Source organism: Orcinus orca, chromosome 15 (assembly GCF_937001465.1).
Source record: "Orcinus orca chromosome 15, mOrcOrc1.1, whole genome shotgun sequence".
Lineage (NCBI taxonomy): Eukaryota > Metazoa > Chordata > Mammalia > Artiodactyla > Delphinidae > Orcinus > Orcinus orca.
The window spans coordinates 57,310,231-57,333,457 of NC_064573.1; the positions used below are offsets into that span (position 1 = coordinate 57,310,231).

General features: G+C 44.1%; 1 protein-coding gene across 1 annotated transcript in view; it reads right to left on the reverse strand.

Annotated features, from left to right (window-relative positions):
* Window positions 1-23,227, reverse strand: part of L3MBTL4 (L3MBTL histone methyl-lysine binding protein 4) — a 352,526-nt gene that overhangs the window by 198,211 nt on the left and 131,088 nt on the right. Inside the window, exons 11-12 of the mRNA XM_033439375.2 lie at window positions 17,216-17,301; window positions 15,051-15,161 (exon numbers count right to left, since the gene is read on the reverse strand). Coding sequence (XP_033295266.1) covers window positions 15,051-15,161; window positions 17,216-17,301 — 197 coding nt within the window. The remainder of the gene's footprint in view (window positions 1-15,050; window positions 15,162-17,215; window positions 17,302-23,227) is intronic.

A 23,227-nucleotide genomic window follows, 5' to 3' on the forward strand; every position in this document is an offset into this window, starting at 1 on the left:
TAAAGCCGGCTTTCACCTTCCCTCAGTCTCTCTTTGTATTTTATTGTTGATGAAACATCACATTCTTCATAGTAGACACATCTTCACAGAGAAGATGTGAGGAACACAGCTCGAACACCACACAATCCCCACACGGAAGCTCACCTGGAGGCCTCTCACACTCGGCACTCACAGAGTGGTGGTCAGCTCAGCCCGTGTGTCAGTTCATCTCCCATCCCTGCCCATCTGATGTATTACCTGCTTGTAATAAGATGTCTGATGTGTATCAGGGAGAGACTATTTCAAAACCCAGAAACTCTGCACTGCTCTCAATGTACGCTTCACTTATTCTAATCTTTACTGAGATTTTGAGACTTTTGCCTCATTTCTGTTTCTCCTGTTGGTATTCTGACCACTGGCTGTACAATAAATATTTTTAAAGAAATAAATAACCACGGGTCTAAAAACGTTAGTTTCTATTGTGTTTTTTTCTCGTGTGTCCCTGGGTCTGCTTCTCCCTTTCAGCCACTTGCCTTGACCTTCAGCAAATTCAATGCCACTCCCAGAAGCCTAAACTTTTATAGAATTCTACAAATCAGTCAAAATGGAAAAGAAATGACATGTGTTTAACAAGTAGTGACTGAAGGTCTCTCAGCCTTTTCCAAGTGGACAGGACACCTAACTGATGAGGAGTTTAAATGTCGACAAAGATGGGCTGGTCCCGCAGCCCTGGAGCACGACTGTTAAATCACTGAACGGCAGACACGGTCCCTCAGTCTGGTGAGGCAACACCTGGTTCTGAGGATGCCCACAGGCCAGAAAACATGTTCGAGGGTACAATCAGGTCAGGTTAAATATTTAGACAATTTCACTGATTTTGTTAGTGTTTAACCAGTCTCTCTCCTCTCGTCTGAATTAGATTTTGGCTTCCAAAAGGGATAAAAATCTCTTCAATGCTCTAAGCTTCTAATATTTGCTAGTAATGTTAAAGAGACGGCAGAAACCTCACCTCCAGACACAAGCTGACATGGCAGATGCAAGGATCAGGTATGGAGAATCCCAAATCCAATACAGGCTTGTTCGCATCTTGGGACAGCTCACTGGCCCTCACGCCCTGGAGAGGGCTCTCCAGGTGGACGTGCACTGGCTACCAACTCTGTGTGTCACCAAATGCCCTAGGGCTGCACCATCCACTGCTACAGCCATTCCCCACAAGTGGCTATTTTCATTTAAATTAATTAAACTTAACTATAATTGGATGAACTAGGAGTTTGGGGTTAAGAGATGCAAACTATTACATATAGAGTGGATAAGCAACAAGGTCCTACTGTATAGCACAGGGAACTATATTCAATGTCCTGAGATAAACCATAATGGAAAACAATACTTACATATATATATTTATATGATTACTGCACAGAGCCTACTGGTAATAAATACACATAGAACTTACCACCCGGACAAGTGGGCAATGTGGGCTTGAAGAGGGACACTGAGCCCTATTGCCATAAGATGGCAGGAGTGGCGGGGTCGGGGGGGTTTCAGCCACGCTATCCACAGCCCTAAGCAAAGGGGAACCTCTATGACCTTAGTCTTGAATAAATATAGTTTCTGGGGCTTCCCTGGTGGCGCAGTGGTTGAGAGTCCGCCTGCCGATGCAGGGGACGCGGGTTCGTGCCCTGGTCCGGGAGGATCCCACATGCCGCGGAGCGGCTGGGCCCGTGAGCCGTGGCCGCTGAGCCTGCGCGTCCGGAGCCTGTGCTCCGCAACGGGAGAGGCCACAACAGTGAGAGGCCCGCGTACTGCAAAAAAAAAAAAAAAAAAAAAAAAAAAAAAAAAAAATATATATATATATATATATATATATATATATATATATATATATATATATAGTTTCTGGAAACGGAAGCAATACAATGAGCTTCAGCAGAAGGGAATCACTGGTCCAGCACAGACCTGGCTCAGAGGTGGTGACAGATGAACTATGAGGAAGGACCAGAGAAAAACACATCTCTGAGCTCTCACTGAAACACTCAGCCTCAGGGCAGCTAGAGAGCCTCAGAGTGTCAGGCAGGAAGGTGCTGGGCGGGAATGCCCGCAGAGTGGACATTCTGGGGCAGAGTGGAGCTGCCCCAGAAGCCAGCAAAGGAGGGGTGAAGGAGGCGCCAGAGCAGAGGCCAGGCTGCAAGTGTCCTGAGGGCAGCACAAAGCACCGCGGTGCAAATTGCTTGTTCATTCCAGAATCCTGGATGCAAATGGGAAATAATCAGTGTGCAGCCCAGCAAAGGACGAGGTCAGTCTGGGGCTTGTGGTTGTGTATTTACTGAGATAGGCCATCCTAATACATCCTAATACATCCTGATGGGGGGACATCGTGGGGTCAGGCTGTCAGAGGAACTTGCCTCGGTGGCTGGGAAGCAGAGATGAACCCAGGTTTCTGGAAGGAGAAGCCTAAGCCAGGTGAAGTGGGACACCCCCAAAAGTAACGTGGACCCTTCATGCTGCTGCCAGTTTTTGACACTAAATTTACACTTATTTTAAGAGAAGGAGGTTATTATTACTAGAAAATCGCTAGCAACCGTTACCGTTCAGAATCCCAGCCATTTGTTATCCATTATGTATACATTACCATCCACAGCCCCACTGTTTGTCATATGCTATTATCATAATGGCCCCATAATGGGCTCTGCTTCTCTGACACCATTGTAACTGCCATGACTCACTGTGTCAATTTTCCAAGGGAGAAAACATCACATACAATGAAATCATGCACGATTTTAGTTATTCAAATATTATATCATTCTTAGCCATGCTTATAGCTACCATGTCGCCTATTAAAAGTCTATTAGTAATACAGACGCACCATTAAAATCCAGTGTTCCATGTGGTATTATAAATAGTTTCTCTTTTATGGGGGATTACATAGAGGATATCTAGTTAATGCCAAGGGTTAATGCACATTTGTTTTGATAAGGAATAAGGAATAAGGAATCTTTAATAATAGCAATTTACTTCCAGTAAACAACCTATCAGTACGTTTTTATTTACAATCCTCATTCATTCATTCATTCAGCAAGTGTTTATTTGGTGCCCATGAAATGTCAGGGACTGTTGTATAGGCACAAGGATGTCAAGAGTACTTGGGTGAGACTTCCCTGGTGATCCAGTGGTAAAGAATCCTCCTTCCAATGCAGGGGACGTGGGTTCAATCCCCTGTTGGGGAACTAAGATCCCACATGCCGTGGGGCAGCTGAGCCTGCACACCACAACTACTGAGCCCGCGCACCGCAAACTACAGAGCCCACACGCCTTGGAGCCTGCTCCCCATAACTAGAGAGAGAAAATCCGCATGCCACAACTAGAGAGAAGCCCTCGTGCCACGACAAAAGACCCCGCATGCCTCAGCGAAGATCTTGCGTGCTGCAACTAAGACCCAACACAGCCAAATAAATAAATAAACAAGTAAATATTTAAAAAAAAAAAAGAGTACTTGGGAAATCAGGAGAGAAAAGTGCTTCCTCCATGAGCTTACATTCTAGTGGCAAAACGTGATAAAGAAATAAAGACACGAATGTGTAATCTAATGTCAGATAACCGTAAATCCTATGATGCAGATTAAATTCATATAAGAGGAAAGTGAATGCTTTGATAGAGCCGGGATAATTCTCCCACGGAAACTCTGAGTGTGTGTTCAGACATGAACGGGAAGGGAGACTGGCCGTGGGGACAGGGGTGATTTTATTTTGCATTTCTTCTGTCTTCCTGGTGAATGAAAAGCAGGGTTCTGAGAGGAAGGAGGACTGTGAAGCAGCCTCCTTGGCTGATGGGGGGCAGTGAACTGATGGGGGGAGGATGGGGTGGAGTCACAGAAATGGACTCGGGGTCCCTGGACCCCTGCGGAGATGACTTTAAAGCCAAACCCCTTGGAATGGCTCTTTGTCTTCTCTGGCCGCAGGACTCAACCTGGCCTCATTCAGAAGTCTGTAAAAGGCAACGATTAGAGAACGGGCAAAAATCCCCTTCCCGGTGCAGAGAGGACCTGCAGAAGGACAACAGAAGCGGGAGAAGAGGAAGCCAATGCAGTGACACGGAAATGAGACGACAACGTCTGCTTCCCTGTAGGTTCTTGATGCAAAACCTCCAACTTTGGCACATTCACATAAAATTGAGCCCAATTCCACTTATTAGGAAAAAAAATATCTACTGACTTCACAAAGCAAATCTTTGCTGTAAAAACCATGAAAATAGAATTCTTCTATTTCCCTGATTCTACCGTGCACATCCCTCCCGCACCCTTGTAGCACGGTTTCAACGATTATGAAATCCAGATGCACCGTCCATCCCTGTGGAAGGGCTCTGCCAGGTCCCAGGGGCAGAAGCCCATCGTGAAAGAGCTGTCATTGCCCACACGGGTTCTGAGTATGGCCGGTTCCCCAAGAGAGAAATGAACACCAGTACTCAGAGGCATGAGAGGGGGCAGCGCATGACCACTGCTGTAAGGCAGAGAGTAGGGCATCACTTCCACTCCAAAGAGAACTGTTAATACTAAGCCCAAAGTCTCTAGCCAGATCCTTGCACTTTTCTAAGCTGTACAGCTGCCTCTAAGGTGATAAATGATGGGAGAAGACAGGTCGGGGAAGTGAGTTGACAGTGCAGTGTGCGGGACCTAGTCAGGCACCTCAATGCACGTGCTCCAATCCACATTTTAAGTCCACTCTGGCATCTCTGTGCAGCATGGATTGACAGGGGCTCGGGGGTGCAGAGAGCCCAGCTGGAACGGAAGTGTAGTGGCCCATGTGAGAGGTGATGCCGGCTTTCATTAGGGTGGTTGTCATGGAGATGAAGAGAGGTCAAGAGATGAGGGACACAGTACTGGGAGTTAGAATCAATAGAATATGGTGGCGGGCTGTATGTGGCTGTTCTGAGATGGGCAGATTTTAGGAACGGCTCCCAGGCGTCTGGATTGAGCAATCTGGTGGATAAGCTGCCCTTTACTAAGCTGCAGACGCTGAGGGAAGAAACAGGTCTGGGTCTGCGTGCTGTGGAGTTCAGCCAGGACATATTAACATGGAACATACAAGTGATATCAAGTTACGGTTAAATACATGACTGCAGCTCTGGGGAGGAGGCTCTTGTTCAAATGCAGATTCTGACTCAGCAGGTCTGGGGTGAGGCCCGTGCCTCCATTCCTGACCTGTTCCCAGGTGACGGGGAGCCTGCAGCTGCAGGAAACCCTCACCTGTGCTAAGTGTGGAAAAGCCACCCCAGTTCCACCCGGAAGGCGGGATACTGATATTTTCAGCGGCGCCTGTTCCCAGTTTGTGTCGGCCTGTGTCTCTGATCATCAACTGTTCTCGGGGGGCTGCCACCCTGGCCAGCCTGCACGTCTGGACCCCACCGCAGTTCCCTGTTTGGTTCGACAGTCCTGAAACAGAGATCCACCCTCTGAGTTTATGAGATCTACCCCACTTCTGTTCTGTCAAAGGCCTCCTCGGAGCTGGCGGAAGAGCGCCACGTGAATGCAGCCTGGTCCCATTGTTTCCACAGCTGCATGCTGGTCCCGCCAAGGAAGCAAGGGCACAAATGCCTGGAGGGAAGCCCAGGGTAGGACGCACAGGCAATAAGCCTCTAAGAAGTAGTAGCAGAGAAAGAAGATCCGCCCCACCTGCTTGAGCTGCCGGCCCCTGCGCCCTGTTCCCCACAGCTGAGCCCCAATGGCTCCACAGCCATGCAGCTTCCTGTGATGCCTCTTCTCCCAGGTCCAAACACAGAGCTTGTACAGCCTGCCCGCCCAGGGGCCTTTCCATTAAAATAAATAAATAAATAAATAAGTGTGTGTGTATGCGCGTGTGTGTGTGCAAATACATACATACATGCACGCACACACACAATTTAAAGCAGATTAAATCTGAAGACTCCTTTGTCTCTACATGATAGTAAATAAAGGCATTTGGTGTTTGGAAATGCAAATATCTCTAAGAGAAGAAAAACTGTTCTTCCTGAGAAGCCATCTGCCCCACGGCATCTTTGCTCACAACGCTCGCTGCACTGCAGTGAACTTGCACAGCACCTTACGGTTTGTGTCACGCACTCTACCCTGAACTGTGATTTAACCCATCTCCCAACTAGATGGTGAGGGCCTCGTCTCAGGGCCCCCGGCTCCTAGAATGGTCCCTTCTACCCTGCGGTGCTCAGTAAATAAAAGCTGTTGATTGCATAGCAGACCTCACCTCTTCTACCTGTTTTTAATGTGTATCTTAACTTTAACACCACTGCAATAGTCAGAATAATGGTTCTCAGCGATGGCCACATCCTAACCCCTAAAACCTGTGAAAACGCTCCCTTACATGGCAAGAGGGATTTTGCAGGTGTGATTAAGTGAAGGACTTTGAGATGGCAGAGACTATCTTGGGTTATCCTGTGGGCCCAAGATAATCACAACCGTCCCTATTCACGGGACACAGAAATGTCAGAGGGAGGTTTGAAGAGGCTACCTGCTAAATGTGGAGAAAAGGACCAAGAGTCAAGGAACAGAGGCTGCTCCAGAAACTGGAAAAGGCCAGGAACAGGATCCCCCAGAGCTTCCAAAAGGAAGACAGCCTTGCTGAAACCTCCATTCTAGCCCAGTGACACGGGGCAATGTAATGTGCTACACCTGTGTGATTTTAAGCCACTAAGTTTGTGGTAATTTGTTACAGTAGCAATAGGAAGATAATACAAGTCCATTTGGGGAATAAATTAACCTGAGTAAGAATCTACCCACTGCCTTCTCATAGAAGCATCTCCTTTCCCGGAGTCTATTGCCTGTCCTTATATCACAAGAAATGACACAGATTTTGTAACAAGGGGGAGAATGCCTAATCACCGTCTTGCCTAATCAGTTCATTCTGGGGTGTTTTCATTTAGTTATTTATATTTGAGAGATGTTCTCCTGGTGGTAAAAATAGAGTGTGAAGCAGGATGTGAGAAAAAGAGACGATGCCCAGCATAACTAGCGAAGTATCAGTATTAGTGAGGGCGTTTGTGATGTCAGAGCTGCAGCTGGTCAGAAACAGCGCACTTCTGTTCAGGAGAACAGCAGAGACCATGAGTGTCTCCTCCAAAGCTAAGACACACGCCAAAGACTCTCTCGTTCGCTCTGCAGACAGACGGCGAGTCCAGACCGCACCTTCCGACCGAGGTCTGGGAAACCAGTCTTCACTATCCGTCAGGCAAGCGGCCCCGTATTTTTTGAGTAAATACAAAGCTTTGAATGAAGTGATGGAGAATAGTGAATGGAGGGCCTTTCACTAACTTAGTCAAAAGTCCATTAACCCTTGAAACACAAACATAATCCCGTATCTATGTAGACAGGGGCGTGCATTTTGCAGCTGCGCTATTGACAGCATTCCTCAGACATGCAAAGAAATGCATAACCCTAAAATAAGGGTTCGAAACAATCAGTGCTACCACACGTCACCTTTTATTTAAGAGTTTCCACACAAGACAGCGTTCTGCATAGAAACTGTGAAAACGTGCTATTTCTATTCTTTGGAGCTCATGACTGAGCTAGCGTCTCCAGCCAAACAGTCACAGGTCAGGATATCAGCAGGTCCTGCAGGGCAGGCTGGTGCGACGGGCAGGGTGAGGTTACCCAGGGAGAGAGAGCGCCGGCAGCAGCTCCAGCAGGGTGGCCGGCTGCCCGCCACCGCAGTTCTTTACGCTCTTGGAAAGGTTTCTGTTCTGGATACGCTGACTTTCATAAAAACGTTCAGTGTGAGTCTCTACTCACAGTTCTTGGAGAATACGACGCCAGCGGCAGATAAGCTGACTCTGGGAAAGGATGTACATTATGGCAGGGAGGGGCTTGACTACACGCACTCTGAAAATCAGATGAATGGCTGGTAATCCACTGATACTAGGAGGCAGGCATTTAAGTCTAGAAAGTGTTGATTCCGTGGCATCACCTCATTTACCTCCTTGACTGACTATATAAAACTTACCTAAAACTAGACTGAAATTTAAATATAGATCTGGTTTGGTTCACAAATCAAATATCCAGAAAAGAAAAAACAAGGCACGGATATAAAACTGCTTATACTAAAGGTAGCGACTCAATAAGTTCATCTCATCCTCTAATCAGTACAGTGTATCTATTAAGACAGGCACTGGCCAGTTACAGCCCAGAGGCTAAACAGGGCCCTAGCACCCACCTCTGTGCATGCCAGTAGCTACAAATGGTTTTTACATTTTTAAATGGCTTGAGAAAAATCAAAAGAAGAACCCTTCATGACATGTGGAATTATTTGGAATTCAAATTCCAGGGTCCATAAATAAAGGTTTCTAGGGACCCAGCCACGCTCACCTGCTTCCATATAGTTTACGGCCACTTTTGTGCTAAACCACAGAGCCAGCGGCCGTGGCAGAGACACTTGGCCCCCAAGGCTGGGTTACTCTCTGGCCCTTTAACTGACGGAGATGCTGCCCTGCAGGTTAAGAGCTCCGGCTGAAGACCCCGGGCCCCCTGGTCCCCGCCTGCTCTACCGCTTAGGAGCCACGCGACCTCGGGCAAGCTGCTGAAGCGCCTGCGCTTGCTCCTCCCTGAGACTCCCTTGCGGGGCGGCGTGTGGACGGGGAGAGGAAAAGGATGTGAAGCGCGCACAGGGCAGCACGTGGCACCACACCCGGGTGAGCCGCCACGGATGTTATTACTGCTGTTTGTTGTGACCGTGATCACACTGATGCAACTTTACCAGGTAGAGCCTTCTACCTGCCTCAACTTTTCCGGAAATCATGGTTGACACTAATTTATAGTTTCAACTACTCTGAAAATTATCTCTTCATTAATTGGTCATAATATTTTTGAAAGTTGTCCCAGTCTCCTTCCCAAATGAAGATAGTCATCAGTCACTGTGGCACGTAATGGCCATTAATTAGAAGTTTAGCTCAAAGGACTGTCATTTTTAATGTTAGTATCTTGTTCTAGTCTCGTATTTCAAAATCATTTTCAAAACTGCGCCCGAGATGGAGATGCTGGTGAGTGAGAGGACGCACTCCGTACTCTGCTCCCTCTTTGACAGATAATTACGCCAGGACTTGTAGGGGTCAAGCAACTTCCTCAAAGTGCTGGCAACCCTTAATTAAAATGAACATTCATGGGCTTGTATTTGGACTTTTGCTTTGCATGAGTCCACCTTCAAGATTTGTTCAAACAAAAGCTTTGAACTTATTAATCTGACCTAAAATTCAAACTAGTTTCAAGTCACACACACAGACCACTTACTGTGACAATTTCTCTTGGTCATGATGCTCTTATTTCATTTAGAAATGCCACAAATACATCCAGTTAATGCATTAAATATGAAAAGACTTGCTGAAGAGACTCAATTTATTAATGATTCAGTAGAACTTCCTAAAACATCTATTTGGAATTCATTTATAATTCATTTCACAGCTTAGCTGCGGTTCCCACAGGGCAAATATTTATCAAATATTACTCAAATAGTATTAATATTACTCAAATATTACTCAAATATTACTTATTTTAAGTCCTCCCTTTATGTTTATTTGTAGAAGGATACTTTTCTTTTCCAAATAAAGGCTAAACTTCCTAAAAGCATCCATCCGTCTATTGTAATTTAATGTGCAATTCCTGATACGGTGACAGTAATGGGTTTTCAGATATAACACAGTACACTGTGCAACCAAACAAAAGAATAGTTATTAAACATAATAGCTGGCTATAAACTGAACAAGACACACATTGAGTACATCATAAATATTTATTAGAGAGTAACCATGGTAATTAATAAACACAGTAATCAAAATAAGAGGGAAATAGCATCTGAAAACCCTGCCATTGTAAGAAAAACTTCACAGCTCACCTACCAATGAACCACACACAACCAAATGGATATTTTCAGTATGAAAATCAGAATATCTGGCCTGGCTAGCACCGGCAGAGTACAGAGTATCTTGAATAGGGCTGCCATCGTCCCTAACACTGACAATTATAGCCCCTAATGCCAATGGCTCATCAGAGCTGCAGAGTAAGGGCTAAAATGAGTTAGAAACATCTAAGTGTAAACTAGTTGTGCAACTTTGGTCAAATTCAGTTCTCCGTGCCAACTGCAAAGAAGAAATAACACCTACCTGGAAGGGCTGTTGTGTAACTAGACTTATTGTGGCGATGCTTTCCCAACATATACAAATCTCCAATCATATGGTACACCTGAAACTATCAATCATATACTGCTGTACGTCAATTATATCTCAATAAAAAATAAACAAGAGAGTTGTTGTGACGATAAAGATGCGATATGTGACGTACTCAACGAGCTCCCTGGAACAAGGCCCACATTCGGCACCTGGGTCTTCTTACTTTCCTATTGCAGCGTCTGTGACTCCTGAGACTGGCATCACCACACCCACCACTGCCCCTGCTTCTACTCCTGCAACCACGAAGCATCCCCCTTCTCTTTAGTGGTCACATGTAATAATTCAGATTCTTTGGAGCTAAACACTTCAGGCCCAGTGAGATAAGCATAATAAATAAAATAGACAATAACAAATGTTGGTAAGGATGTAGGGACACTGGAACCTTTGTATACCGCCGGTGAGAATGTAAAATGGTGCAGCCACTTTGGAGCACAACATTAAACAAAGAATTATCATAGGACGCAGCAATTCTACTCCTAGATATATACCTAAGAGAAGTGAAGACATATGTCCACACAAAAACACACACAAATGTTCACAGCACCATTATTTAAAATAGCCAAAAAGCAGTGGTTAAGAATCCACCCACCATTGCAGGGGACACATGTTTGGGCCCTGGTCCCCTGTTCCACATGCCGCGGAGCAACTAAGCCCGTGCGCCACAAGTACTGAGCCTGCACTCTAGAGCCCGTGAGCCACAACTACTGAGGCCCGCACGCCTAGAGCCCGTGCTCCGCAACAAGAGAAGCCACTGCAATGAGAAGCCTGTGCACCGCAGCAAAGAGTAGCCCCTGCTCACCACAAGTAGAGAAAGCGCGCGCACAGCAACGAAGACCCAACGCAGCCATAAATTAATTAATTAATTAATTAATTTAAAAAATAGCCAAAAAGTGGAAACAACCCAAATGTCTACCCAAGATGAATGAACAACATGTGGTACATGCATACAATGGAATACTATTCAGGAATGAAAAGGGATAAAGTACTGTTACATGCTACAACTTGGATGAAACCTTCAAAACATTACAGTAAGTGAAAGAAGCCAGACACAAAGAGTCACGTATTACCTCATTGCATTTATACGAGATGTTCAGAAGAGGCAAAGCCATAGAGACAGAAAGCCGGATTATCAGGGGCTAAGGTGGAGGTGTAGAACGAATAGTGATTGCTAACGGACACGAGCTTTCTTTTGGGGGGGATGAAAATGTTATAAACTTAGACAGTGGTGACAGTTGCACACTTCTGGGAACGAACTCAAAACCAATACATTTTACGGTATGTGAATTTTGTTTCAAAAACCTGTTATAAAACAGAACTAATCAAGCACATATGGGCAACTATATATTCAGGGAGTGGCAGAAAAGAACAAAGTCTGTCTTTGCTGGGTCTGCTGTGCTCTGCCATGGAATGCCAGGACCACACAAACCTCCAGGCAGGACAGGCAACGTGAGCTCTGCACAAAAGACACAGTAGAGTGGTGTTACAGATGAACTCCACTCCCTGTCCTAGACATCTGCTCTCCCTCTAGCAAGTGGGGTAGTTATGACAAAAAGTAGAACGTAACAGTAGGAGCAGGAAGAATATAAGCTCTAGGGTTGAAAAACCCTGTTTGAAACCCAGGGTTTAAAGCCTGGTTCCCCCATATACTAGCGTGCTACCTTGGACCATTTACTTAACCTCTCTGAGCTTCAGTTTCCTCATCTATAAAATGGGTACAAGAGTACCTTATATGTCGCCCAGTGGCTGTGAGGATACACTACTGTATATAAAGCCCTTAGAAGAGTGTCTGACACCGTCATCACCATCAGCACTAAGATCGCTCTTGCTGTTCACCAGGCTGGCCCCCAACACTCAAACCCAGGCCCGTGGCACAATCGCACATGCTCCGTTAGCATCCCCGGGGACTCCCTGCTTTGCTCACCAAGTAGCCTGGGCTTGTTTCCTCTCCCTCTACTGATGACAATTACTTCATTAGCACAGAAAACCAGGGCCCCCGGGAGCGCAGCCCAGGGCACCTGCACTGACTACTAACCACAGCGGCGGCCAGCTGATGCCCTACAAAGGGCAGGGCACAGTTCCAGGAGTTTTGTACACAATCTTCATCCAGATGCTCAGAGCCAGCCTGGGAGGTGGGCACTGTGAACCACATCGCTCTCCAGATGAGGGAAGTGCAAATAAGCTGAGTAACTACCAAGTTACCAACACGGTCAGAGCTGGAATCAAACCTGACCAGTGTAACCTATGGTGCTTTCCTGTGCAGGAGGCTGAGTTAGATTTCCAAGGGAAGAGGAGTCGGGAGAGCAGCTGAGCATGAGCGAAGAGTGCTTTGTGACTATCACAACTGTCTCATTCAAATGGGAGGATGCCAAGGTACATTCCATGCCACTCATCCTTCACTCCTTCCCTCGTTCACACATACATTAAGCATCTATCACATGCCAGCGATAAAAACAGTGCTTGAAGGATACTGACATTAAAAGAGGAAATTGTGGAACCATATAACCAACACATTAATAAAGGAACAAAGGGATGTCCCCGGCCAAGAGGAGACCAGGAAAGGGTCAACTGCTTTCTCAACTGGCAAAGATAACCCCACCACTACCTTCAATCTACTTAGACAAGAATTCAGAGAAAAACCTGACACTCATTTTCAACACCTTGTATTCCCTGGGAACACCCATGAATGGAACTTTAAGCCATGCTTCTGAACCTTCTCTATAATTTGTTTCCATTCAGACATCTGCGCCAGCCCCCAGACAATCCCCTCACCTCCACCTCACGGGGCAGGACAAGCACTTACCCAGCTGCGGGCCTGCCTGGGGAGGGACGGGGTGGGGGCCATGGCGGCAGGTGTTGCAGGAGGTCAGAGGCTCTTTGGGAGACCACAAGTTTTCCACAAGCCCAGAGACACCTATATCATTCCAAGACTGATACGTTCTGGCAGACTGAAGGGTGTGTGGAAGCTATGCACTGAACATTTTCTAAAGCACCATTTCACATCTTAATTTAGTCCTAAAATCCTAAAGGGGTTTCCATTATGCCCACAACCACAGGGGTAACACTTAGGGTTCTAAGCCTGTGAAAAGTACCCAATACTTTTCAACTCTTTTTCTTCTAGTAATGGTCAAAGCAATTTCCATGAAAGAAAAAGAATAAGGAGAAGAGACATGAAATACTTCTTTGGAAGGATGAGCTAAATCTTAAGAGATTTTTAAAGTCCAATGCTGAGATGGTAAATAAGGAATATACTAAACTTACTTTAGGAGCTAAAGGTTTTCAAATGGTATTTTACGGTAATACTAATCCAATATGATCACACTGTAAGCTGACAAATACGTTAAATTGGATACTATTGTATGTATCTTAGGAACCACAAGAAAATAATCTGTGAATTAAAATTCTAAATAACATTTTATGTACTATTAAGATTAAGCTTTTCCTATAAATGCAATAACTTTATAATGAAAGTTAAATAAGAATTTAAAGAAAAAAACCTGATGCTCATTTTCAATAATGAAATATTACTGAATTTATAAATTATGATATCCAAAAATCAATCCCACAGTAAGTGCTATAAGAGTAAACAACAATAAGGGACTTCCCTGGTAGTGAAGTGGTTAAGAATCCGCCTGCCAATGCAGGGGACACGGGTTCGAGCTCTGGTCCAGGAAGATCCCACAGGCCACGGAGCACTAAGCCTGCGTGCCACAACTACTGAAGCCCACGCGCCTAGAGCCTGTGCTGCCCAACAAGAGAAGCCACCGCAGTGAGAAGCCCGCACACCACAACGAAGAGTAGCCTTCGCTCACTGCAACTAGAGAAAGCCCGCACGCAGCAGCGAAGACCCAACGCAGCCATAAATAAATAAATAAATAAATTTTAAAAAGAGTAAACAAGAAAAAGCTACAAGTAAGAATTTATGCAATATGATTAAATTTGAAATAAAACCTTAATAACAATGTATGTGGGAGAAAATACCTATAACATATTATTCCTGAATAGCGTTTAGCACAGTTTTCATTTGTCAGAAAAATATAGGACGTTGCCAATATCTGCTTTTGGTAATCCATGGGCAGGCCAAATACGCATCTCTCTGTTTTACTAAAATGTACGCACTGATTATTCTCTATGAGATGAATTAGAAGTTGTTTTCAAATTAGGCATATAGCAAATAAGATTTCTTTTAAATTATATCAAACTTAAATTATATCGAACTTAAATACACCTTTCTTAATAATTTCTATAAATATTCGTTGGCTTCAATCTTTGTATTAATATGAAAATAAACTGTGCTTGGGTGGAAAATAATTTTTGAACTGTCATATGCTGTAGAAGATTTATTGAATTCCACAGATGCTTTCAGCTTTCTGTAGAAAAAAATGAAAGGCTTTCACTTAAGGATAATTTAATTTTGAAGATGTGTATATTTTTTAAAAAACAGATGTCACAGCAAGGATGATATAGAAATCTGTGAATCAAATTTTCACTTCAAAATCTAACCTTTTGTTTGAATAGGAGAGAACAAGGAGGTAATCGTCTTGTTAAGGTGTTCAATGACAACAGTTTCAAGAAAAATCTGATAATACCAACAAAAAGAAGCTTTTTTTAAAAAAAGGAACAAAATGTGTAACGTCTATGCAGCAAATCCAAACAGGGACGTGTAAGAACCCTCTGAAAATCAGTCGTGTCTAATCTACAGAGGCCCCTTCCACACACACTGGCTAGAGGACCTTCTACCAGAGTCTCGTGACCAGCAGTGAAGTCAGGCCAGTTCGATTCTCCTGCTGAGATAAGAAATCAGAGCCTCTGAAGCCAGTCTCACAGGAAACGCAGGGAAAACGCCAATACAATATCGTACTAATCCAAACGCGTACCTTTATTCTTTGGTCATCAACATCTATAATCGTAGCAACACGAATTAACCTGGGGTTTCGTTTATCCACGACTTCAAGTTTCATATTCGGGAGAAAACCATGGGGCAACCGCTGTAACATTACAAGAGCAACAAGTTATGCGAAATCCAATAATTCAGATGTGCTACTAATGTTTTCTAAAATATGACTGTTCTAACTTTACATCAGATATTTAATACAACTGGGAGTTAGTTTTAAGAGCACATAGACCTTCATGCATATTATTTTAACCATTTTCATAAAAACCTGCAGGAGGAAAAAGAATATTTTGGTAATTTTCAAGATAGCTAAAAGACAAAGATTAAATCATAAATTCATTAATGGTCACAAGTTCAAAAAAGGATCTTATTATAATTTACCTATTGGTTTAGATTTTTTTTTTTCTAAAATTAACCTTTTAAATTAAGAAATCATTGACTATTATCACTGCCCAGTTTTGGAGTGTAAGACACAGAAGGCAAAATTAACAAATAATTAGAAAGGATAAGCATGATCCTTTAAATTTTAAAATAGGTAAAAGCTGCCATAATTATAACAGCTAAATGTTTTAAAATCATACCACAATGTAATTTAAAGTCATAATCTGTGCTTTTGGTGCTTCATCTTTAACATAAGCATGTTAAACTGCATTAATTTAGGGTTTCTTCCAAGTCTTAAAATGCTGGGAACCAGAAGTCTACAACGATGGACACTCAGGAAACACTACGGAAAATGGAGTGGGGAAAAAGTGCACTGGGGCTTAGCAAATCATTGAAACTGAGGAAATTTACCAAAAATCAGTCAAAAGACAACTCTGCCAGTGTTTAAGGATGGCAAAAAGTTTCACTTTGAAAGCTATTACACATAAAAGTGTTCAGTTGACTTTCTTGAAAACGAAAGGGTACTGAATTTCTCAAGTCTAGAAAATGGCAGTGGGAAAATAAAACTTTTGATAATGCCTGACTTACAAAACAGTTAAATCTTTCTACAATACCTGGTTTGTTCCTCTCCAGCTTTTGTGGAAGCATATTTGTTTCTAAAATGCATTATTATGTCTACTAAATGGAGCATACTGACTATAATTAGGTCTCTGATCCTTGAACATATTTCTTTTCTCCCTGAGGTCACCATGCTGATAACAAAGGTAATTGTTTCATATTGCAGATGCCAAAGACATACAGCTTGAGGTGAACCCTTAATAACCCTGTGACAGAGGCTGGAGGTTGCCTTTTTAACTGAATCTTTTCATAATATGATTTTCTTGTAATTTTCTTCTTGGAAAAGTAAAGTGAAGTTTTGACATAAAGCAAGAGAGAAAGTGAGACTACAAGCAGCTGGTATTTTTGCTTATTGAATTTTTGCAATTCTTAAAACGCTTTCTAGCACGCCAGAACTTCTAGCCCTCTTAATTTGATTATACCGCTTCCTCCAAATTCGACCTATTTTAATCAATTGTTTTAAAAAACGAAATAGCATTCTGTTTTAAACCCCTTTTGATCTTTAGAAAACTTTCAGTAAAAGAAATCACATGGAGAAGCTCACTATATAACATTCTGATTAAAGATGAGTCAGGGACACATAGCTGAAAGGGAACAGAGCTTGAAAACCACTGGTTTAGAACATAAGTATCTCTAACTATGCTATCAGTACACTTTCTTTATACTTGGTTTAATCCTGGAATAAATGGGTACGTACAAATTTGAACTTTACAAGTTGGTATTCTGACAAATTGCTAAAAGCAATGTTCCCTCAAAATAGGTGAAAGGGTAACACACAGCGGCTACATACACTCCATCTATTTTATCCCGGCATCATCGACCGCCAAAACAGTCCCTGAGACCGAAAGCTCAGGGTTCCCACTCAGAGGACCAACAGACCCAGAAAGGAAGGGCTCAGTCATCAGAGGCTGAGGGGGCTTCCAACCGGACTTCAAGGAGGGAAATCGTCACCTACACTGGTGCATAGGAACAACAGTAAATGAGTCACCTCCTTTGCATTTTTAACTGAAAAGCAAAGCAAATTGGTCACGGAAACAACACTTGAATTTAAAAGGAGAAAACTAGAATGATTTTGAATTGCCAAATGAAGGCACCATTCCACACGGACACTGTTGAAAAAAGCTGGGAGTGCTACACATCCAAACTTACCATTTTAAAAACTTTGGCAGGTACTGCATTAGTTCGAGTAGCTTCCAGATATTCTGTCCAGGAAAATTTTTCTGGCTCAGGATAACCTGAAAAATAAATAAATATCAAAGGATTACTCACTGATATTCTGATTGCCATATACTATGAGACATCTGCTAATAATAATGCCAACAGTTAATTGAATGCTCACTATTCAATAGCCCCTACTAAGAACGTAAGTCTGTGATAACCTCTGAGAGGGCTGTTTCGCCCCCACTATGCTCGTGTGCACGCATTCACTGGTCCATGCATTCACTCCATGAGGGTAAGCAGGTGAACCGAGGTCGAATGGGGGTCTGAGCACTGGGCAGAGCCAGGCCACCCCCAGGAGGCCTCTTGAGATGCTTGAGAAAACTCACAATCACTGTCTGACCTCACACCATGAACTGATGATCTTTCCAATTCCTCCAATAATTCTGCTTCGATTAGGGTTTTATTCTCATAATTAAATGTTTGTAATTACAATTTCCCAGGTTTGTTATTTATCATTGCAATTTTAAAATATATATTGGTATAACATGATATAAAGCGCGCTATGTTTAAAAATTTCTGTCTAATTGGGTTTCTCGTTTCTCTTTATGCTTGTGTTATTTTATTCCTAATTACATTTGCCAGAGGTCTGTCTATATTACTGTGTTGTTTTCTTTTTCCTTTCAAGCAATGAGTACTTAGACTCACCCATCAGATCTATTGTTTTCTTTTGTCTTTCCTAACTATTTCATTTGCTGCTTTTAGTCTTATCACCTCTTTCCTCATACTTCCCTTAGGTTTGTTTTATAGTTATCTTGCTAAACTGAATTATAAACATAATTATTTTTATTTCTTTAAAAATAATATAAGCATTTAAGGCTATGAATTTACCACTGCTGACCCTCAATACAGCTTTAGACATCTGGACAAACTTTTAGGAAATATTTATCTTTCTCACTTTTACTTTCTAAAAAACAATTATAATGTGTAATTGTCACCTTGATTTAATCATTGGCCAAACATTTAAGAGACAGCCCAAGTGGTTAATTTTTTTTTTTTTTTTTTGCGGTACGCGGGCCTCTCACTGTCGTGGCCTCTCCCGTTGCGGAGCACAGGCTCCGGACGCGCAGGCTCAGAGGCCATGGCTCACGGGCCCAGCCGCTCCGCGGCATGTGGGATCCTCCCAGACCAGGGCACGAACCCGTGTCCCCTGCATCGGCAGGCGGACTCTCAAGCACTGCGCCACCAGGGAAGCCCCCAAGTGGTTAATTTTTGAAGTTGTTTAAAATATTAATAATAATTTCCAGTTTACCACATGGTAGTTTCAGAATATCACATGGTCCGTACAATTCCTATTTGGGAGACTTTAAGATTTCTTCTTGGTATAACACAGGATCAACAGTTAAAAAGTATTTAAAGTATATATCAATACATACACACAGATATGTTTTAAGGTGTAATATCAATATGCATTAATTCAATCTAAATAGCTGTATTACTCAAAAATCTATTTATTTCTTATTTAAGCAAAAAGCCTGAAGCAATATGCAGGAATCTCTAAAATAAATTTTCTGTACAGTTTTCCAGTACTTCTGATAATTTTTTTGTTCACATTTAAATGTTTTGCCAAAATAAAATATATTTTTTAAAAATATACAAATCAAGTGGACAGATTGAGAAATTGTCATAAACTCTCCCACGTAACCAGAACATGGGACACCCCGTCCCCATCCCGCCCCCGTCTGGTCACGGCCCCACTTTCCTCAAAGGGGAGCCACCTGTTCTGGCTTCTGCCCTCTGAGATGAGCTCTGCTCATTCCCTTTTCTCCTTGTATGAATGGAATCACACAGCCTGTGCTCATCTGTGGTCCTGGGCCTTTGCTCAGTAGTGTGGCTTCAAGGTTCTGTAGACTGCTGTGTGAGGGTTGTTCATTTTCACTGCTGTATAGTACTCCATTCAGGGGTACCTCACAATTTATTCATCCTTTCTACTGGTGATGGTCATTTGAGGAGTTTTAATTTGGGGGCGATCACAGAAAGTGCTGTTACAAATATTCTAGCGTGTTTTTTGCAGGAACCAGAAGTATACATTTCTGTTGGAATGCATCCAGGAGTAAAACTGCTGGATCTTGGGGTATTTTGCATCACATGTTGACCTTATAATGTTTAACATATAAATGCATATGTAATATTCAATAGTAACTGCACTTTTTATTTAATATAGAGAAATTTTACCTTTTGGACACATTTATTGCATTTTGCCTCAAATTCTCCTTTTTACTAAAAATTAAATTGTATGCCATTTGGTTATTTTCTGTTTGTTTGTCTGATAAAATTTTGCCCATCTTTATCACTTTTATATTATTTTGTTTCAGGTGTATCTGTTAAACACCTCCTAAGTGGATTTTAAAAAACATTTACATTTACGGGTTTGCTTTATCTAACTTCTGTAAACACATTTAAGCTGGACTTTTTTTTAAAATAACTCTTTTAGGATTTCTTTTGATTATTGTCCTTCTCTATGTGAGTTATGTTACATAACTTATGTTTCAATAATTATTTCTGCAGTTGCATTTACCTTTATAGCTCATATGTTTAAAAACCGTCCAAACTCATTCCTTGTATCTTGGGCCTCCACATTCCTGCGTGGGTTCTGAATCTGCCCCTTCAGCATTGGCTCCTCTCTGCCTGCTCCAGGTTCCTGGCCCAGGGACCTGACCGGCAGATTCAGGGCAACGGTGACAAAGGAAACCAGCGTGTGGTGGGTTGAGGGAGGAATGCATGGTGCACAAGACAGGAAGCAACTAGTCCTGCCCCGAGAAACCCAGCTGCTGTTACGAGAGGGAGAATCCCACCCTGATTTACGTGATCAATACGTGAAAATAAGAGACTATGGCTATTTTAAGTGATTCTTAAGTACTCACTGCCTCTGTGCGACTCTCTAGAAATGAGCTATGCACGTGCAAAAAAGAGGAAACACATGCATTAGGTCTATCTTCCCTGTTCAGTGAACCCAAGGAAGAAAAGAGTGTCTTCCAGCCCCGGGAGTCTTGCGAACACCACACATTCCCACTGTCCTCCTCCTGGCCCAGCCCTGAGCCGGCGCACTGCAACGAAGAGCAGCCCCTGCTTGCTGCAACTAGAGAAAGCCCACATGCAGCAATGAAGACCCAACACAGCCATAAATAAGTAAATAAATTTATTAAAAAGAAAAGAAAACCTTGTCTAACTGGCTTCCATTTACTGGTAACGCCATAATGCCCGCTCCACCCACACTGATTCATTTATTCCTCACATACGCCTTTTTGTCCTCATTTTACAGGTGAGGCTCAGGGAGCTTGAGCAGTTCACTCAGTGTTGTACAGTTAGGATGCAGAGGAAATGGGATTTGAAGAGTGATGTCTCATTCAGTTGCCCACATCCTTCATCACTGCTCCCCCAGTATTCTAGGGCGTCCATCCTCCAGGCCTCAGGACGGTGGGGCGAGCTCCCCCTGGAGGCCAAGGTTCAGGATCACGGGGAGGGGATGCGGGTGGAGGACGGGAGACAGGGCTACAGGTGTCAGTGCGTTTATTCACAGCCCACCGCATCCCGCACTATTTAGAGTCTGAAATGTCAGGGAAGGGCAACACTGGGAGAAAACCGGGCACAGGTGTGGCAGACCTGAGGGAGGGGACCAGGGACCACACACAGGGTGTAGCCGGGTGCTTAGGACCTCCCCGTGGGGAGAAGAGGGAGAGAGGGGGAAAAGGGTCCTCAGGCAGATGACAGCCTAGGGGGATGGCGTGCAGAGGAGATTAGGGCTCAGGGGCCCTTTCCGAAGGCTGAGGACCACGTCCGGAGAAGCCGTGGGGCTCCTCCTGGAAAGGGCAACGCCCGCCTCCTTCCTGGTGTCAGGAAGCTAGGGGGACAGAGGTCAATTCCAGAGCTTTGAGTTCAAGAGATCTAAAGTCAAGAAAAGCCCTTAAAGAGGATACACACTCAGGGAAACTCAAGGCCAAACCAAGGGAAGCATAAGTGAAAACTCCTAAATCGTGTCATTCCAAGGGCTGCCTGTATCACTCAGGAAAGAAGCAGGTCCTCACCCGACCCCAGGCCCTGCACAGCCGGCCTCCCCTCTGCTGCCACCGGACGCCACGGTCTCCTCCCCCTTGAGCTCTCCCCCCAAAGGAGACGCCCCCACCGCCTCCCCACTCCCCAGATACCCACCTCCTCTAAGCTGCTATTCCAGTGTCACGACCTCCTGAGACAGGCCGTGCCCCTCCCCACCGTATCACTCGCCCTATTCTTCTCCACAGCACTGACCCCCTAACTATTCATATTTTGCACGTTTCTCTTGCCCATTAGAATATTACTGCCTTCTGACAGAAATTTATTCACGTCACTGCTATTTTCTCTGAGCCTAGAACAGTGCTGTCATTATCACGCAATAACTATTTGGTAAATATATCTGTTAAATGAATGAAATGTATTTCCTGAGAAGTCTGCATTGAATACTGCGGTGACTGGAGCTGGTACGACGCTGCTTTCCCGCTGGCGATGCTGGGATTCTGAGGCACCCTGAGGACAGGATGGTGCTCCTGAATCACCCCTGGCTCAGCTCCCAAGCAGCACTGCAGCCTGGACAGAGCCCAGGCAAGGCATCTCATTTGCGGCATCTGTACGGGCAAAGAGCACTCCTCAACCTTCCACGTAAGAAAGGCCAGCTGAAGGGTGAGACTGGTTACAGGCTCTTCTTACAACAACAGCCTAAATCAAAACATAATTCTGCCACCGGATCCTTCCTTCTAAAGAACCGGGATCATGAATAAATAGCACAAGTCCTTACATTCCTGACCAGGTTACCTGGTCTGGGTAACCTGTCCCATGGAAGCAAGACAACAATAGTTATACCAGGGGCCAATTCCGGAACCAAAAACCATTGGTGTCCCAGGACAAGCAATTTTTAAGTAATGGACAATAGTGCTGTTTAACAACCAGCAATAAACAGGGATCTGCTAAGAGTCTTACCGAGAAGATTCAAGAAGAATGGACAGAACATTGACCATAAATACATGCTGGAAGGACTTAAGAGTCCTCTTCATCTAACTCTTCATTTTATTGATGAGGAAAGTGAGACCTGGTATTTTAAGTGACACGTCAAAGGCAAGACAACTAATAATGAAGCCAAAGCTCGAGCCCAGGTCTCCTGACCTGCAATTTACAGAGATCAAGACCTGCAGAGAGCTGCTCTGAGGCCCAGTGATGCTTTGCAGGCTGCCGGGCACTGGGCAGGAGAAAGCACCAGCATCAGCAGGCAATGAGGGCCGGACCACCGGAACCAGGGAAGCCTGAGTGGGTTTCGCCATCATTCCGAGAGACTGATTCAGGCAGCGCTCACAAGGCAGAGCAGGGACTTGTCCAGACTCCGGGCCTCCCAATGGTAGAGACTGAGAAAAGCCACCGCTGACTGGGACCTGCCCTCTGGTTCTGCACACAGAGGGGCCAGTTATGAAAACCATCCTAACACTGCATGACCACCAAGCATCCTGGGTCAGACACTGTACACCACTGACCACCAGACGTGAGGACAATCACGGTTAAGCCTACTTCAGGTTCCCCCAATTTGGTTTTCAAAAGACACATCGAAACTCACCTCACATTGACCGTACCTTAGATGCCAGAAGCCCTGGACTCTCATTCAGCTCATTACAATTAAAGTTAAAATATCCTTTCTGGCCAAAGAATACAAATTAGACTCCCTAATATTTATAACAGGACATCAGATCTGCTGCTTGGTCGTCAATCACATGCTAAAGCACACGGAGAACTCTTGGGTCTATAGTGTGGACGAGCAGTACCTCAAGCATGTGTCAAAGAGCTCATTTTGCTCAAATTATGGCTGAGAGGAACTGTTTTCAGCATAGACTGAGAAAAGACAGATCACGGGAAGCAACCAATCTGTACCACCCTGGCCAAGCTCCCAGCAGACTTGTCTTCAAAAAGCCCATGGCTCCCACAGCA